This window comes from Pleurodeles waltl, chromosome 12 (assembly GCF_031143425.1).
Source record: "Pleurodeles waltl isolate 20211129_DDA chromosome 12, aPleWal1.hap1.20221129, whole genome shotgun sequence".
In the NCBI taxonomy this organism is placed as follows: domain Eukaryota; kingdom Metazoa; phylum Chordata; class Amphibia; order Caudata; family Salamandridae; genus Pleurodeles; species Pleurodeles waltl.
In genome coordinates, this window is record NC_090451.1 from 617,999,335 (window position 1) to 618,019,280 (window position 19,946).

The window sequence follows — 19,946 nt, forward strand, 5'->3', positions numbered from 1 at the left end:
CAAGAAAACCAACAACAATAAAACTAAAGACCACTATCTTCGGATCCTCCCACCTCAGGCAGAATGTGCAGAACACCTTCCAGTGTGACCCACTTCCAGAAGGGGACCGGTCACTGCCCCAAGTCTCACTCACTACCCCAGGCAGAGGAAACAAGTCCCCTACAAACTGCGAGACCAAAGCAGGTACTCAGGGGGCCAAAAATGGACTAGTCCCCTGTCAGCCCCTGCCTCAGTGAAAAGTGGAAGAGTGATCTACCCCCACACATTGTCTAGCAGTTGGTGACAAAACTAGGTTTTATTTATACACCAGCCAGCCACGTAAATCACCTAACAAGGCACACATACATAAACACTCAAGCATATATAAAGTGATACAACATTACAGTTAGGAAGCTGAGTGCAGTCTGTATCTCCTACCAGGTACTCCAGATCACCTCAGTTCAGTGGTTGCTGGGATTGTCACTTCGAAGCACCAGGGTAGATAAATGTGTGGTCACAATCATAGTGAGTTGAAACTAAACAAAGCTTGTGCACGGCCAGCTGGGCAATGTGTGGGATCTCCTAGGCCTCATCCTATGTGCTGTCACTCAGAGTGTTGGGCACCAGCCGTATCTGAGAGAAGGCATCCTTGTCTATTGAGCCAGGGACCTCCAATCACAGGGTGCCATCCGGACAAACAAGGTTCTGATCTCCAGTAGGAGCTCTCAAACGCTCCAGGCCTCCCTGGGGTATCTTCATTTTGCGATGTACCTGACCCATGCAGGGCTTTCAGGCACCAGAAGCACTCACAGAACCCCATTGACCCCATTTGTCCACCCAGTCGAGTACCCCCGCAGGGACATGAAGAAATGCACCTGGCCATCATAGTGTATGCTCAATTTGCCAGGAAACAACAAGCTGTATTTAATATTGCATTCTCTAAGTTTTGGTTTTACCAACAGAAGGTTATTGTGCACGTTCTGAACGTTGCAAGTGTAACTGAGATAAATGAAGATTTGTTTGTCCTTGTAACTGGGAGGGCTGCGTGTGCGCCCATGTTGTAGGTCTCAATGTTTACACTTTGGAGCTCTCATGGTCAGAGTGGGTGCCCCCGGGCATGGGACCACCTCCAGTGCCTTCTACACCCACTCAATGGTGAAGAAGTTCGATAATCTTAGGGTCCAGAGGGTTTTTGTGATCCATTCAGCAAAACGGCTCTCTGTCCATTCTGGGAAGCCCACTAGTTATATATTGTTGCATCTGGAGCGCCCTTCAGTGTCTTCCATGCATTCCTCCACATGTGTGACACCATTTCAGTCCGTCAACCATGGCTCTTAGTGATTTGACCTCACATTTCAAAGCGTCCATATTGTCCTCCACTGTTGTGACATGATTTGTGACCTTGTGTAGGTCCAGGCACAGATGGTTGATCTCCATAATAATATCCCCATCTTCCCTTCTAGGGTGACTTGAGAGCCCTGTATTGCCGCTAGGAGTTATGCCGCAGTGGGCGCCGATTCCGACGAGTCAGTGGGCCGTTCTGGGTCATGTTCCAAAAGTAGTGTCTCAGGCAGCAGCCCTGTGTACTGGTCTATTTTGTTAGTCTGAGCAATCTTTTCCCCCTTGTCTTTTTCTATTATGTGCAACGAGCTAGAAGGACTCTTGTTGCAGGAGATATGAGATTGCAACTGGACAGGCAGGGCTCCGTTCACTCACTCATCTGCAGGTAGTGGCCCCAGGCAGCACCAGGCAAGCAACTCCAAGGGGGCAGGGCACACGTCGTTATCAGCCTGTCAGACCCATGGCGACCGCCTTGCGAGGTTGGCTGTAGCACTCTCCAAGATGCTAGCCAGGGTCACAAAGCTCCTCCTTAGAGCACAATCAGCCCGGCAGTCCACCCTCAGGTACAGTGTTATGGGTCCTTGCGTGTCCCTGTGATGTCCCTCACAGGCAGCCCCAGTATTTCAGAGGAGTGTGACAACACAATCTCAGATCAAGCAGGGGGCCGAGGCGGGTGACACAGAGATTAAGGCCACATCAAGATTCAATGCAAATCCTTTCCATCAGGACCCGGGCCCAGCCAGATGTTGCAGGTGCCAAAATCCACAGGCCCCAGCAAAGGCACCAGGCGCAGGCCGTCCCTCGGTGTCTGTGTTATTCCCCAGGATTCAGTACATAGGAGGCACAGGTTTGTGAGGTTTGTCAGCAGGTGTAGTAGACATGTGAAAATTCAATATGTTGAGCGAGAAGACTGCTGCATCTGGCTGGCCTGAGGCTGGAGAGGGCGCTCACAAGAACAGTAAAGTAAGGGGCATGTGTTGCCCTGGCAGATTAGGACCGCCGGCACTGCCGGCACCGCCAGCCCCTAGTGTGGAGGGAAACTGGCAGTGCCGGCAGTCCAACAGTGGCTCTTTCACCACAGTAATAATGTGGCACTCTGACTGCCACCAAAGTGATCGGACCACCACTTTGGCGGCATTCAGACTGCCACTGCGGCCCTGGCGGTCTCAACACCACCAGGGTCATAATAAGGCCCTATGTCTAGAACTATTTTTTGTCCCAGCATTGGGGACATGACATTTTATGCGCTAAGTGTTTGAGAGAGTATGAGAGAGAGAAACATTTTTGAGAAGTCAGTGTGATTATCAGTTGTTGATTTCATTCACATACCCGCACAAGCCAGTTTGTAGCCCTACTTTAGTGAGATGGGTTAAAGAAGTCACAAAAAGAGTGGGAATTTGTATTTCTAGGCTCGGTGCACATTCCTGTGGTGGCACTATGGCCTCTAAAGCTTTTTTGCTAGACGGAAGTTTAGGTAGCATTCTTGCTTCAGTGGACTAGGCATCTGACTCAGTGTTTAAGAAATGTTATTTCAAACTAGTAGAGAGAGGTGAATGTTATGACAAGGCTTTCAACATGCAAAAAATTGGCCTCTGTGCTTTGCTACAAAATTCAGATTTTCGACAGCTGGGGTGGGTAGAAAATCTTCATTGTATTAAAGACACGGAGGCTAATATTATCCCTTCCAAGTTACGTCCCACCCATATGATTTTTGTATTGTTTCAGGACAAATTTGATGTCGGCATCGGTGTAGGGATGATGTTGGATTTTAGGTCGAGGAAAATTTCAAGGTAACTTCATGAAGTGTTTTCATGTTTTTGGGACTGTGACTTTGTTCATTCGCAGCAAGAGAGAAAAAATATGGCAGCATGTTCTGAGTATTTATGCATGTCTGAAATATTTAAATGTTCTGATTCTGTTTAAATGTTCTATCTTTAATGCCGGTGTGTGAAGGTAAGAAAGAGGATATATGCATAATATTAGCCTCTGCGTCTTTAATAAAATCATGATTTTCTACCGACCCCAGCTGTGGAAAATCTGAATTCTCCCACTCAGTTACATAATTATCTTCCTCCACAGACTATAACTTTAACAGTGTGGTGCAGTGGATTCTATCTGATTTTTAACTATCCCATTTAAGCCTTTTAAAGTTTTCCAATTCACGTTGTTCCAGTAGGCATTTTCCTGCCTTATGACAGGCATTTTAATTGGTGAGTGCAAAGGTTTGGAGACATTGATCATATTCTGTTTCCATTTTTCTATTTGGAAGGTGCTGATAAGCTTTACTAATGACCTGCTTGCTACTGTATAGTCCAGGATTGAATGGCTAGTCACAGGAGTGGCTGGCTTATCTGCTTGGAATGCCCAGTTTAACACTCTAGATCCTACTAAGTGGCATACTGAGAGAAACACGTCTCGCATTTGTCTCTTATAGATTTGATGGTCAAGACCTGTTGTGGCGTGTTCAATGAAAGTTTTGCATGTGCACCGTTTCCCCATCTTGATTGTCCATCATCTGTTATTAACCACTAAGGAATGGAGTGTTTGTGGTTTAACCCTACAGTTCTATTCTGTAATTTTTCCATAACCTTTCACTTCCCCCTTGGTGATGAGTTAACATAGATGTTTATGAAATAAGGTATTTTATGTGGTGGCATCCTGTTTTCGATTTTTATCACCAAGACCCAGGGTTCGTTCACCTCTATACGGGTTACTTCTAATTTAACCTGAGAGAAAACATATATTGCTATCTATGGCCCCTTTTGGATTTCCATTTTGGTGTCCTAGTTACTTTTTTATGATGTTTAATAGAGCATATCACGGGGTGATCCTGTTTACAATAGGTTTTTTGCTATCATCTTATATGAAACTGTTTCCACTCAGATACCACCGCTAGGTCTTGTGCAATTCTGGTGAGTCCTCCTACATTTTCAATGTTGTGTGCTTGATGTGTAGCATAGGTTTAGTAGTGGAAGGATACCCTTCCAGTAAAAAGTGCTATGCCTAGACAAATTTTAAAACTTTTCACACCTTCGATGTGTGTAGTACTGAGCTGCCCATGTGAAATGTTTGAAAAACTAGAAGGAACTAAAAGATTTCTCCCACTTCTGTCATGACTTACGTGCTGCTTTACCCTGGAGGCCGCTGAGCGAGTGGCGTGGATCCTGTTCTTGAATGTAAGGCCTTGGCCCAAGTAGGGGCGACTCTTTCTGGTAGCCACGGTGCTGCAGGCAATGGGTACGCCAAGAGCAGGCCATGTCCCTCAGAAGTAGTGCCAGAGGGAAAAAAACCCTGAAAGGGGAAAAAACCTCCACAAGGATATGTTCCTACAACAGGAACAAAAAAGAAGAGATATCACCAAGAGCAAATACAGGAAAAAGTATTCTGAACTGACGAGAACCAGCACAGGAATGCAAGGAAGCAGGAGTGAAGACACCATCCAAACAGAATGTGTTGCAGCGCAAGGAGAGAAAGAATCACAGCCCTTAAATACCAACAAACAGGAAACGACCAACAGGAAGTAAAAGGATACCATCTTAGATAGGGAAAAGCACATAGAACAGAATGGACTAGGAACCATAGAGAATAAGGAACAAGTAATGCTGGGAAGAGAAAGGTAACATGGGAAGAGGGAAAAAACGTAAAGGAAAGCACAACCAGATGTCCAAAGAAAAGAAGAAAAGAAAAGAGAATAAAAGAACAGGTGAGTGGGGGGTCAGACATGCCTAAAAACACGGTGCACAGCAAAAGAACGAGGCCCCATGCCCAATTTGGGTCCTCTCAAAGCACACAGAAGACTGGGGGCGCGTCGCGTCTGAGGACCACGTGGTGCGGCCCGAGCCGAATGTTCGGCTCGAGCCGCAACAGTATGTCCCCCCCCCCGAAGGCCCAGGTTTGTGCAGAAACAAGCGGTGAAAATGACGAATCAGAAGAGGTGCGTGAACAGAAGATGCATCTTACCAAGAGCATTCACTGAGAGGGTAACTCTTCCAATTAATCAAGTACTGAAGACGTTTGTGAAAGATACGAGAATCACAAATCTCCTGTACCTCATATTAAGGTACATCATCCACTAAAACAGGAGGAGGACAGGGAAACTGACGAGAGTAAGGATCAGGTACATAGGGTTTGAGCTGAGAAACATGAAAGACCGGGTGAATCCTCCAGGTACGAGGCAAGTGAAGACAGGCAGTGACGGGATTGATCAGCTGAAGGATTCGGAAAGGACCATAGTAATGAGGAGTGAACTTATTCTGAGAGAGGCGTAAAGTTAGAAATTTTGGCAAAAGCCAGACTTTATCCTGAAGGTGATATTCTGGAGCATCCCTCCGTTTCTTGTCTGCTATTCTCTTCATGTATCTCTTGGTGTTCAACAAGTTAGAGTGAATCAATCTATGAATCTGTAAAAATTGTCTGGAGAATGAAGTAACAGCAGGAAGAGAAGAGGTAGACTGAGTGTAGGAGGCTGGACTGGCTTGTAGTGAGTACCAAGGGGTACTTGCACCTTGCACCAGGACCAGTTATCCCTTATTAGTGTATAGGGTGTCTAGCAGCTTAGGCTGATAGATAATGGTAGCTTAGCAGAGCAGCTTAGGCTGAACTAGGAGACGTGTGAAGCTACTACAGTACCACTTAGTGTCATATGCACAATATCATAAGAAAACACAATACACAGTTATACTAAAAATAAAGGTACTTTATTTTTATGACAATATGCCAAAGTATCTTAGAGTGTACCCTCAGTGAGAGGATAGGAAATATACACAAGATATATATACACAATAGCAAAAATATGCAGTATAGTCTTAGAAAACAGTGCAAACAATGTATAGTTACAATAGGATGCAATGGGGAAACATAGGGATAGGGGCAACACAAACCATATACTCCAAAAGTGGAATGCGAACCACGAATGGACCCCAAACCTATGTGACCTTGTAGAGGGTCGCTGGGACTATTAGAAAATAGTGAGAGTTAGAAAAATAACCCTCCCCAAGACCCTGAAAAGTGAGTGCAAAGTGCACTAAAGTTCCCCTAAGGACAAAGAAGTCGTGTTAGAGGAATAATGCAGGAAAGACACAAACCAGCAATGCAACAACTGTGGATTTCCAATCTAGGGTACCTGTGGAACAAGGGGACCAAGTCCAAAAGTCACAAGCAAGTCGGAGATGGGCAGATGCCCAGGAAATGCCAGCTGCGGGTGCAAAGAAGCTTCTACTGGACAGAAGAAGCTGAGGTTTCTGCAGGAACGAAAAGGGCTAGAGACTTCCCCTTTGGTGGACGGATCCCTCTCGCCGTGGAGAGTCGTGCAGAAGTGTTTTCCCGCCGAAAGAACGCCAACAAGCCTTGCTAGCTGCAAATCGTACGGTTGGCGTTTTTGGACGCTGCTGAGGCCCAGGAGGGACCAGGAGGTCGCAAATTGGACCAGCAGAGAGAGGGGACGTCGAGCAAGACAAAGAGCCCTCTCTGAAGCAGGTAGCACCCGGAGAAGTGCCAGAAACAGGCACTACGAGGATGCGTGAAACGGTGCTCGCCGAAATTGCACAAAGGAGTCCCACGTCGCCGGAGACCAACTTAGAAAGTCGTGCAATGCAGGTTAGAGTGCCGTGGACCCAGGCTTGGCTGTGCACAAAGGATTTCCGCCGGAAGTGCACAGGGGCCGGAGTAGCTGCAAAGTCGCGGTTCCCAGCAATGCAGCCCAGCGAGGTGAGGCAAGGACTTACCTCCACCAAACTTGGACTGAAGAGTCACTGGACTGTGGGGGTCACTTGGACAGAGTTGCTGGATTCGAGGGACCTCGCTCGTCGTGCTGAGAGGAGACCCAAGGGACCGGTAATGCAGCTTTTTGGTGCCTGCGGTTGCAGGGGGAAGATTCCGTCGACCCACGGGAGATTTCTTCGGAGCTTCTGGTGCAGAGAGGAGGCAGGCTACCCCCACAGCATGCACAAGCAGGAAAACAGTCGAGAAGGCGGCAGGATCAGCGTTACAGAGTTGCAGTAGTCGTCTTTGCTACTATGTTGCAGTTTTGCAGGCTTCCAGCGCGGTCAGCAGTCGATTCCTTATTAGAAGGTGAAGAGAGAGATGCAGAGGAACTCGGATGAGCTCTTGCATTCGTTATCTGAAGTTTCCCCAGAGACAGAGACCCTAAATAGCCAGAAAAGAGGGTTTGGCTACCTAGGAGAGAGGATAGGCTAGCAACACCTGAAGGAGCCTATCACAAGGAGTCTCTGAAGTCACCTGGTGGCACTGGCCACTCAGAGCAGTCCAGTGTGCCAGCAGCACCTCTGTTTCCAAGATGGCAGAGGTCTGGAGCACACTGGAGGAGCTCTGGACACCTCCCAGGGGAGGTGCAGGTCAGGGGAGTGGTCACTCCCCTTTCCTTTGTCCAGTTTCGCGCCAGAGCAGGGGCTAAGGGGTCCCTGAACCGGTGTAGACTGGCTTATGCAGAATTGGGCACCTCTGTGCCCAACAAAGCATTTCCAGAGGCTGGGGGAGGCTACTCCTCCCCTGCCTTCACACCATTTTCCAAAGGGAGAGGGTGTCACACCCTCTCTCAGAGGAAGTTCTTTGTTCTGCCATCCTGGGCCAGGCCTGGCTGGACCCCAGGAGGGCAGATGCCTGTCTGAGGGGTTGGCAGCAGCAGCAGCTGCAGTGAAACTCCAGGAAGGGCAGTTTGGCAGTACCAGGGTCTGTGCTACAGACCACTGGGATCATGGGATTGTGCCAACTATGCCAGGATGGCATAGAGGGGGCAATTCCATGATCATAGACATGTTACATGGCCATATTCGGAGTTACCATTGTGAAGCTACATATAGGTAGTGACCTATATGTAGTGCACGCGTGTAATGGTGTCCCCGCACTCACAAAGTTCAGGGAATTGGCTCTGAACAATGTGGGGGCACCTTGGCTAGTGCCAGGGTGCCCACACACTAAGTAACTTTGCACCTAACCTTTACCAGGTAAAGGTTAGACATATAGGTGACTTATAAGTTACTTAAGTGCAGTGTAAAATGGCTGTGAAATAACGTGGACGTTATTTCACTCAGGCTGCAGTGGCAGGCCTGTGTAAGAATTGTCAGAGCTCCCTATGGGTGGCAAAAGAAATGCTGCAGCCCATAGGGATCTCCTGGAACCCCAATACCCTGGGTACCTCAGTACCATATACTAGGGAATTATAAGGGTGTTCCAGTAAGCCAATGTGAATTGGTAAAATTGGTCACTAGCCTGTTAGTGACAATTTAAAAGTAATGAGAGAGCATAACCACTGAGGTTCTGGTTAGCAGAGCCTCAGTGAGACAGTTAGGCACCACACAGGGAACACATACATGCACACCTATGAGCACTGGGGTCCTGTGTGACAGGGTCCCAGTGACACATACATATAGGCCACAACCTTATGAGCACTGGGGTCCTGACTAGCAGGGTCCCAGTGACACATAACAAACATACTGAAAACATAGTGTCTTCACCATGAGCACTGGGGCCTAGCCATCAGGATCCCAGTGAGACAGTGAAAACAGTGACAAACATCCTGACATACACTCACAAACAGGCCAAAAGTGGGGGTAACAAGGCTAGAAAGAGGCTACTTTCTCACACTGAGGAGTAGTAGGAAAAGAGGTAGGATGATAGCCATAAGAACAGAAAAAAAGGAGTGACCTTGGAGGCACTATGGACAGAGTTATTGTAGGAGAATTCAGCGATAGGGAGGTAAGTGTTCCAGTTGGTCTGAGGGGAATTACAAAAACAGCGAAGGTACTGCTCAAATCCTTGGTTGAGACGCTCAGTCTGTCCATTGGTTTGAGGATGGAAACCCGATGAAAGTGCTATGTTGATAGTCAGTGTCCTACAAAAATGTTTCCAAAACCGGGTGATGTACTGAGGTCCCCTGTCAGATACAATGTTGTGTGGAAGTCCATGGAGATGGAAAATATGATGGATAAATATCTGACTTAGCTCTTGGGAATTAGGTAGCTTTTTCAGAGCAGTGAAGTGAGCCACCTTAGTAAAGGAATCTATGGTGACCATGATAACCCGGTTTCCTGCTGATGGAGGTAATGAACACATAAAATCAGTAGAAATGGTGTGCCAGGTAGCCGGTGGAACAGGTAATGGTTGTAGTAATCCTGCAGGTCTGGTACGGGGAATCTTTACTTGAGCACATATGGGACAAGCCTGAACGTATCTTTCGACATCTGATTTCCAGGTAGGCCACCAGAAAGATCGCGAGAGTAGTTCTTGTGTGGCCTTAATGCCTCTATGACCAGCAACCGGCGAATCATGGCACATTTGTAGTGCCTTTTCTCTGACTCCATTAGTAGGGAGAAACAACAAGTTCTTATTATAATAATAATAATAATACCCTTGCAGCTTACATATGTTCAGTTTCTTTACTTCTTGATCAGTCAGGTTGAAATATTCCAGTTGTACCTCATCCAGGAAAGACTGAGCTACTCCGATGATTTTACTGGGCTCAAGAAGATACTGTGATGGGGTAGAAGTACAATCTGGATAATGGCGAGACAGAGCATCAGCCAGAATGTTTTGGGATCCAGGAATATAAGTGACATAAAAGTCATACTGACTGAAGAAAAAGGCCCAACGAGCCTGACGACTGTTCTGGCATAAAAAGTTACGTAAACATTGTAGATTGCGATGGTCTGTTCTCACCTCGAAGGGCTCTTTGGAACCCATAAGAAACTGTCTCCACTCAAGGCAGGCTGTTTTCAGGGCTAACAACTCCCTTTCAAGTACTGAGTATTGTTGTTCTGACGCCGAAAGTACATGCGACAAATAGAACACAGGATGTTCAAGACCGTTATCTTCTTGTTGTTGGAGTAAGGCAGCTCCGATGGCTCTTTCAGAAGCATCTGTAACAACAATAAATTGTTTGTTTGTATCTGGGTGCCTCAATATCGGTGCCTGAGTGAAGGCCTCTTTTAGACTCTGAAAAGCTTGTTCAGCCGCCCTGGTCCAGACAAAGCCTTTCTTTAGATTTTCCTTTTTTAATGTTTGCGTTATGTGGCTGGTTTGTTCTGCAAAGTCCAAGATAAACTGCTGATAAAAATTAGCCAATCCTAGAAAACATTGTGTTTCCTTAATAGAGGAAGGAGAAGGTCAATCTAGAATGGCTTGTACCTTTTCTTGGCCCATAGCTATGCCAGTGGGACTAGGTGATATCCCAAATATTTGACTTCGGTCTTGTCAAACTCACACTTTTCCGGTTTACAGGACAGTTGATGTTCCCAGAGTCTTTGGAGGACCTGTTTAACGTGAGAGGAATGAAGTTCAGGACGTTTAGAATAAATAAGGATATCGTCTAAATAGATGACGACCGTATGGTTCAAGAGATCAGAGAATACTGAATCCATAAATCTCTGGAAAATGGAGGGGGCATTAATAAGACCAAAAGACATAACTGTACTCATAATGACCAAATGGGGTCCGGAAAGCAGTTTTCCACTTGTCTCCTTCTTTAATACGCAAAAGGTGGTAAGCTCCACAAAGATCCAGTTTGGTAAATCGTTGAGCCCCTCTGACTGCCTCTAGTATATCCTTAATGAGAGGCAAAGGATAACGGTCTTTTATAGTTATTTTATTTAGCCCGTGAAAATCCAGACAGGGACGAAGATCCTTCATCTTCTTGGGTACAAAAAAGAGAGGAGCCCCAGCCGGAGAGGACGATGGTGCAATAAGACCGCTATGTAAGTTTTCTTGCAGATGTTCTTTTAGTACTTCTCTTTCAGGTTCAGTGAGTGAATACATCCTCCCAAAGGCAATGATAGCTCCGGGTTCCATGGGAATAGCACAATCGTAATCTCGATGTGGGGGTAACACAGGTCTGGTTGGTTTTTGGAACACATCTTGAAATTCTAGATAGTGATTGGGAACTCCTTGAACTGTATTGATGGAACATCCAGTAATACTTTCAGTAGGCATCAACCTCTTGGGTAACCAATAAGTGTCTGAAGCAAAGCAGTTCTCATGACAAAACTATGAGGACAAGGAAATAGTCTGGTTTCCCAATTTACATAAGGCTTATGTCTTATGAGCCACGGAATTCCCAAAATGATAGTATGATTGGGGGATGATATTAGATCAAAAGAGATGTGTTCTTGATGGTTTCCAAATTGCAAACTCAGTGTCATGGTGGTGGTATCAACTGGACCAGAGGATATTAAGGACCCATCCATTGTGTGAACTTGTTCTGGGGTTTCTTTGGGTAGTGTGGGTATTTGTTGAGTCGAGGCCCAAGTCTTAGCCATATATATGCCACTGGCACCACAATCAAGAAAAGCCAGTGTTCTCTCTTGACGGCCGTCCGGTAAATGTAACGTCACAGGTAACATAAACAAAGTAGTGGCATTGTCCTTGAATGAACTGATGGAAGGTATAGCTGATGATCCCGTCCCCTCCCTTCTTACAGAGTACAGGAAGTGGCGTTTCCCGATGGCCTTTGAGGACGAACGGGGCAGGTCTGGAGCATGTTGCCGGCAGCACCACAATACAGGCATAATCCCCTCCTATGTCTGTCTTCTCGCTCGCTAACGGAAAGTGGTCCTCGAGTGGTATCCACCTGCATAGGTTCGCCTTCGGCGTCTCTGGCGGGAGGACGAGGTTCCTCGGGACGATGCATAAAGACAAGTGAAGTGCTTGGCTGAGATGATCCTCTACTCTTTCTCTTCTCCATACGTCGCTCTTGGAGACGGTATTCGATGGAAAGAGCCTGATCCATCAGACCTGAAGATCTTCAACTCGGGTGGAGTGCACTAACTCGTCTTTGATTTCTTCTTTAAGTCCTCTACGGAATAAAGTCACCAGAGTTCGTTCCACCCAAGTGGTCTCAGCCGCTAGCTGTCGAAAGCGGGTGATATATTGGAGGACATCTTGTGAGCCTTGTTGGATGTCACATAAGGCTTCTTCCGCAGAGGCCTCCAATCCTGGACGACTGACTATCTGTTTAAACCGATTCACGAAGGCGGGATAGTCCGATAATGCTGGGTCATTGGAGGATACCATCAGGGTTGCCCAGTCCAAGGCAGGACCGGATAACGCACTGATAAGATATCCCATCTTTGTCTTGTCGTGGGAGAATTGGGTAGGTCGGAAGGCGAAATACACAGTTAATGCATCAAGGAACTCTTGCAGCTTAGTTGGTTCTCCGGAGAAACGAGGAGTAGCAGTGGAGACGGCCGGAACATCTGCACTGCGAAAGGCCATAGCTTGTTGTAAAGCAGCATTCTCATTGCGTAATTGTTGCAGTTCCTGAGCCTGTTGCTGAATGGTTGCCAGAAGAGATTGATCAGGATCTGCAGCAGCCGTCACTGTATCATCCATGATGTTAGACGACGTCGGGAGTATTGGGCGCTGCAATCTGTCACGACTTAGGGCTGCTTTACCCTGGAGGCCGCAGAGCGAGTGGCGTGGATCCTGTTCTTGAATGTTCGGCCTTGGCCCAAGTAGGGGCGACTCTTTCTGGTAGCCACGGTGCTGCAGGCAATGGGTACGCCAAGAGCAGGCCATGTCTCTCAGAAGTAGCGCCAGAGGGGAATAAACCCCTGAAAGGGGAAAAAACCTCCACAAGGATATGTTCCTACAATAGGAACAAAAAGGAAGAGATATCAGCAAGAGCAAATACAGGAAAAAGTATTCTGAACTGACGAGAGCCAGCACAGGAATACAAGGAAGCAGGAGCGAAGACACCATCCAAACAGAAAGTGTTGCAGCGCAAGGAGAGAAAGAATCACAGCCCTTAAATACCAACAAACAGGAAACGACCAACAGGAAGTAAAAGGACACCATCTTAGATAGGGAAAAGCACATAGAACAGAATGGACTAGGAACCATAGAGAATAGGGAACAAGGAATGCTGGGAAGAGAAAGGTAACATGGGAAGGGGTAAAAAACATAAAGGAAAGCACAACCAGATGTCCAAAGAAATGAAGAAAAGAGAAGAAAAGAACAGGTGAGTGGGGGGTCAGACATGCCTAAAAATGCGGTGCACAGCAAAAGAACGTGGCCCCATGCCCAATTTTGGGCCTCTCAAAGCACACCGCAGACTGGGGGCGCGGCGCACCTGAGGACCGCGTGCTGCGGCCCGAGCCGAACGTTCGGCTCATGCCGTGCGCACCGGCGCGACAACTTCATTCCTGCCTCAAGGATGTTTTTTTTTTGGTTCAAAGCCATGTCTACTTTTGGTATATGGTTTCCCATCAGAAACCTTGGATAATAGCTTGGGAAAGTCTATTTACTATCCATGGGGTACCCCATTGATATAAAGTGATGCAGAGTGCTATTTGTGTTACTTTTGAGGCTAAGTAAGTCTAGTGCAATTAACGTTTTGCACAGGAAAGTAAATATATTATCACACTTTGCGTCAGTTTGTGTCACTTTTTGTGACTTTGCACCAGCACAAAGTGTTGATAAAGCAACCCCTAATATCTTTGATACTAGTACCCACAGGAGTAGTGAGTACTTGGGACTAGATACAGTCAATCGGTTAACAACTACTCACAAGTGTTATTGATACCATAAGACTTACTGAACTCACAAGGCATTTGTACTTAAAGTGACTAAAGTTGTAGTTCTTTTTGTAAAAGAGGAACACTGTTTGGGCATAATCCATGCATTGTACACCACATTACTTTTCAACGGTAAGCATTGAACGTCAAAGCCTAAAAATTAGCTCAATGAGTTTACGTGAACCCCCAAAATATTGTTAGGTTAAATTATCCAACAAAGAGATTGAATGTTCCGAAAATCTTTTACAAAGTCTCCAAGAAGACCTTAGGTATGAATATCTCTGTCAAATGGTACCTTAAATGCTATGAAATGCCTTCCTCTTCTTAGTAGTTTCCCCTTGGGCTGATTGAATGTGGGGAGAAGGGGAGACACACCCTTTGACCTTCACATCCACACCACTATTCAGAAGACCTTGAGGGTGTTATGGTAAGGGGAGGATTTTGCAGAGGGAAGCTACAGATCAGGAGTAATGCAGAGGGAAACCCCAGTAAGCAGTTGGAGGGGGTTGTGCATTTGTTTGGTCCAGCGGTTTATTGGTAGCGGTAGTCAAGTAGTGTCCAAGGACTGTCTTGAGAAGCATTGTCCAGTCTCTCCAGCTGCTTCCCCCTTACCAATGTCCAGAAACAAACTGACGGTAGTTAATTCTAGGAATGTTTAGGGACAGACCTGTAAGTGGCTAAACAGTTTTCCAGAGCATTCTTCCTCTCCTAGCTTGTTGACGCACATGTCGGTATCTCACTCTTGTGCCCTTCTGTGTTAGATGAGAAGGCCAAGAGACTACACAGGAACTCATAGTTTTGGTCCCACTTCTTTACATCATCCAATTGATGTTTTACTTAAGAAAGAGGAGTGCTGCCATGTATCTGCAGCCAGTGCTAAGTCAGCAGCGTGGTGGCAGTTAGGGGATACCAGCACTCATATTTAGGACTGGGACATGTTTTTCATCATCCAATACTAACGCAGGGAAAGAAAGAGATGTGAGAAAAGACAAGAAAGAGACAGTTAGCAAAACATGAACAAAGGTAGAATGCAGGAATCAAAAAGAACCTTCAAGAGTGTGGTAGAGACACCAGAAATGTATGGTGGAGAAAGAAACAGGGATGATGAGGTAGAATCAAGAGAGACAATCTTCGTGTTCAGCAGGGTGATGACAGGCTCCTAAAAATCTTTAGGCCTCAGCACAAACATTTCTTAAGACTAAAGCTCTGCTTATTTCCCATCCCCCTGCACCACTGCAACTCTTAGCTTAGTTGAACAGGTCTAGAAACTGCAATTGACCCATTCGTAATAGCATCTCACAGGGATTCCCTCAAGAAACATTGTGAGCAAGTGGGTCCATAGCTACCTGCCGGAAGTCACAGAAGGATCTTGATAGGAGAAAGTTGGCCAGTCTAAGTTTAGTGTTGTCTCATGCCAATTACACACGGTCCATTTAAACATGCAGCCCCAAACCACACCCCCAAAAAATATTCTTGAACTGCATTTCACTGTTTTGAGTCTTCTTAATAATATATCTGTCTAAATGTATTTCAGAGAGACTAAATTAAAATTTAATATGTTGAGATGGGGACTTTTGACTATTTACCCAAGCTGTTTGTATTGTCTTTGGCACTGGAATGGAAGTTTAACAACTGTCTCTTTCTCCCTTTATACCGTCCTGTGTGCTTTGTTCTCTCCCTCCCATGTGTTTCTGTTCTCTGTCCTTGTCTTTCTTGTTATGTCCCCCTCTCATCTGTCTCAAAGCTTCCTGCTCCTGTGCCGTTGGTCCCAGCATCCCAAAGACCCCTCAACCAACAGGACTGGTTCCATGGGGCAATTCCTCGCCAGGAGACCCAAGCGCTGCTGAGCAGGGAAGGGGACTTCCTGGTCCGAGAGAGTCACGGGAAGCCGGGAGAGTACGTTCTGTCAGTGATGGCCTCTGGGCAGTGCAGGCATTTCATCATTCAGTTCCTCAATGTGAGTACCGAGAATGGCAAGAGTACAGTGCTGAGCATATGCAATGGCTATCATGCCACCTTCTTGCAGGAATAGGGGGTCACCTAGATATTCCTGAAGAGTGGGGCAAGAGAAATGTGATGGAGATTAAATTGTGCTTACTGATCTAGAGTGTGGCTGGCGGAATTTCCATATCCCACTGAAGTGGGTTTACAGTGTCCGTGCATATAGCAGGCGGAAAGCTGCCCTATTTTCTGTTCTCCACTAGGGCGGGGCTGTCAAGAGGGCATCACCTACAACCAGGATAGCCCAGGGGTCTCTAACAATTTGATAGTGAGTCAGCAGTAGCTCGCAGATTAAAAGGCATTTTTTTGGATTACTGAACAATTTTCTGCGAGGACTCGAAAACTGACAATGCAGGATGATACAATTTAGCCTGCGCTAAATAATTATTTATTTACACCTTTTACTCCTTTCTTCTTGCTGCTCCTTCCTTCTCTCCTTTTTGTCTTGCTTCCATGTCTTCATCTCAATTCTAAATTTATTTTATCCTCTCTTTTATCTCCTTTCTTTCTTTATTCATATATTATTACAATACTTTTCTTTCCTTCCATCTTTTTATGTCCCCCTTCTTTGTTATCTAGTGTTTTCCCGTTTCTTTCACTTTCTTTTTTCTTTGAGTCTTTATTTTACTGTTGCTATTTTTCTCAACTTTTCTGTTCCCCATGTGTACTTTTAATTGCCTCCCTTTCCTCCATTTCCCCTTCTTTATTTCTTATTCTTCTCCTCCTCCGTTCTCTTAATTTCTCATCTATTTCTCTACTTCTTTTTCTCTCAAATTTTTCCTACTTCACCTTTCTTTCTAGCCTTCCTTCTATCTGTAATCATGTTCTTTGTTCTTTCATTCTTTCTTGTTTCCCTCAGCTTTGTCTTTCTCCTTTATTCATTTATTTTTCATTCCTACGCCCTTTCTTGATTTCTCTTCTTCCTCTCTACTTCCTTTCTCTTGTCCTATCTCCATCATTCACTACTTATTTCTCTTCTTTCATTTCCTCTTTTCCTTCATACTTCTCTTCTTTCTCTGTCTTCATTTTTCCTTCTCCCTGTTATTCTATTACTTTTTCTTGTTGTATTATTGTACTTTTCCTTCCCATTTCTCTTTTCTTCCCCCTTTGTTGTTCTTTTCTCCATGTCTGTCGTTCTTTCTAAAGGCTATAGGGCTCACTTCAAGAATGATTCTGCCAGGGAGAGTGTACCATATTGGTGGGTTCCAGAATTTTGAAACCACACCCTCCTTTGGAGCAGAAGCATATCTCAGGATTAGGAGTAATTTTTGTTGGATAAGGTGGAAGTAGTTTGTCCGGGACAAATGAGTTGGTGGCCTAGAGGGTACTTGAAAGTCACAATAGGTTTTACCCAAAAGTTACCACTATTAGTTGATTTTCCTACTATCAGTGCTTATTTTGAGCCAGTGGTTGCTGGTGGGGCCCACTGGCACTTCTGTTTGTGGAATTGCTCTTATTTTTTCCTCATCAGATATTGACCATGAGCAAAAGATGGAAAAGCACACACAATGGAAAGAAGGAGGAAGAAAAAGACAGAAAAAGTATACAATGGCACTTTTAAGACTGAGATCCAGCAAGAGTGGGATACAGGGGCAATAGTGTCTATTAGTGGGTTAAAGAGGCCTGAAGTGAATTCAACACTAAGTAGCTTTGGAATTTGGTGCATTAAAGAAATATTGTTGATATGTGTGAAGATGCATAATTAAACGTGGAGGAGATGCGTCAATGGGTGCAAAGGGTTGTTTGCTTATTGGGCAACGCTAGTGCATTTATTTGTGTGGAAAGGAGGAAGAGCTCCTTATGCAAATAGATCCCAAGTTAACGGAGTTGGCTGCAAGGAGTCGAGGATAGGAACAAATGAATTACTTTTTGGAGAGGAGTTTGTAAAGGATGTAAGGATATGTCCAGATGTGTGGAGACATTTAATTCAACACAGAGGGATATTAGGAATGTTTTTGGTGGGGCAGGGAAAATGCGGTATCATGTTCTTGGCCGTGGATTTGGAATCACAAGGACATCATGCTTGCAGGGATTTAGACCCTCTAGTGGATACGAGGCTCCAGGTTTCTATTCTAAGCAAGGACGAGGAAGAGAAAATGCTTCAGGAGGTGACAGGAAAGGCAGAAGATCAACAGGTATGATTGGCAGGAGGCCTTTCAAGTACACAAGTAAAAGTGGATGGCAAACGTGTCCAGTTTTTGTTACTTTGGATGGACATTGCAGCAGATCAGTGGGTCTTGGAGACGGTTCAGGTTTATCATATAGAGTATGTGGGACCGCCAAATCAGACAAAAAACTCAAGAGATATTGACTGCAAGCAAAGAGGAAAAAGCACACACAAAGGAAAGTAGGAGGAAGAGAAAGACTGAAAACAATATACAATGGGACCTGTAAGAATGAGATCCTGCAAGAGTGATATAAAGGGGCAATAGTGTCTGTTAGTGGATTAAAGAAGCCTGAGCTGAATTCAACACTATGTAGCTTTGGAATTCAGTGCGTCAATTTTTAATAGCACAACCAGGTCAGAGCTTTGGGCACCTTTGGTCTACTATTCTCTATTAGTTCAAATCACTGAGCATGCAGCATGCATCAATTACTATATTTTACAGAGTTATAGAAAACAAAATAAAATATGCCATGATCACAAGTGTTGCAGAGGAGTTGGTGACATTTGTTAAACAAAATAAAATTCTGATGGATACAACTACCTGTGAATTCCTCACCTAATGAATTCTCCCCAATGCGCAGCATTCGACGGAAACTTCTTTCCAGCTCTGCACGTCGGCGAGGACGTCACAATTGGCCGACTCCACGCCGGCGTGCTGACGTCAGTTCCCTTTTTTCCATGCCTTCGATAACGGTTATTTCTCCAGCTCTTGTATCGTTTGCTGTTGAAAGGGATACTTTGTTTTTTTTTGGGATGTCTGCTCCGAAGAAGTCAGGGTTCAAGCCTTGCAGAGAATGCGGAGGTCGGATGTTAGTCACTGACCCACATAATGACTGTCTATGGTGTCTGAGCTCGGACCACGACTTCCAGGAGTGTGGTTCGTGCCAGAAAATGAACCCCAAATCTCTGAAGGAGTGTGAAGCCAAATTACTTTTAGCTAAAGCTAAAAAGGAGAAGAGGAGTCACCATAGGTCTTCGTCAGGGAAGTCGGCGAAGAGTCATAGGAAACGGCACCATCACGATTCCTGGCGTTGTTCCAGAGGAAGCCGTTCGAGGTCGAGGTCTCCATCTGCTCAGCGCAATAAGTCATGGGAGGTCAGCCCAACGGTGACTCCTCAGCCTTCGACTCCGCAGTCTTCTCTGGCGCTGTCGGTCTTTGAGGTGGTGGAGCCTCAGAGTCCTCGCTCATCTCTGGCGCATCCGGATGTCCAGGATCCGAGTCCGGCTCCGGCTCCACAGGAGTATCCTGCTTTCTCTGCTCCGGGGACGGATCTAGCGGCATTCCTTAATGCCATGTTTGCCATGTTTCAGAGCATGGATCCATCTCCGGCGTCGGAGGGGTCCAGAGATCGTGTGGTGACGCCTTCTTGATGCTGCTCTCCGACGTCGGCCAACTCTTTGTCGACGCCGGGGCTGGAGGCAAAGTTGCGTTCCCGAAGGAAGGCCCTCAGATTGTTGGAGGAGAGAGAATACCAGAGACAGCTCCTTGAGGAAGGGGAGATTGTGGAGCCTCTAGGTGACTTTCAGGGGTTGGACACTGCCAGTGGGCTGGATACTTCCCCGGAATGGGATTTGGCCTCACCAGGGAATTATACCGAGGAGGCAGGCTCATTTCATTCTGTCATCAGGAAGGCTGCTGATTTCTTAGAACTCCCACTTCCGGTGGCCCAGGTCAAGACGAATATCCTGACGGAGGTGCTACATCCTGCCACTGCTGTTGCGGATCCATTGTTGCCTTTTAATGAAGCTCTTATGGATCCCATCGTCGAGGTTTGGAAAAAGCCTGTTTCTTCATCGGCAGTGAACAGGTCGGTGGCCAGAAGGTATAGATCAGCGCCTGGGGACCCTGAATTCCTTTCGAAACATCCGTCTCCTGAGAGTCTGGGGGTACAGGCGTCTTGTTCATCACGGTCTGCTCCTGGCTCCTTCCCTGG

General features: G+C 46.0%; 1 protein-coding gene across 1 annotated transcript in view; it reads left to right on the plus strand.

Annotated features, from left to right (window-relative positions):
* The window catches only part of LOC138267161 (tyrosine-protein kinase Fer-like), a 194,930-nt gene that overhangs the window by 23,781 nt on the left and 151,203 nt on the right, over window positions 1–19,946 (plus strand). Inside the window, exon 2 of the mRNA XM_069216011.1 lies at window positions 15,589–15,801. Within this exon, the coding sequence (XP_069072112.1) occupies window positions 15,589–15,801 (213 nt within the window). The remainder of the gene's footprint in view (window positions 1–15,588; window positions 15,802–19,946) is intronic.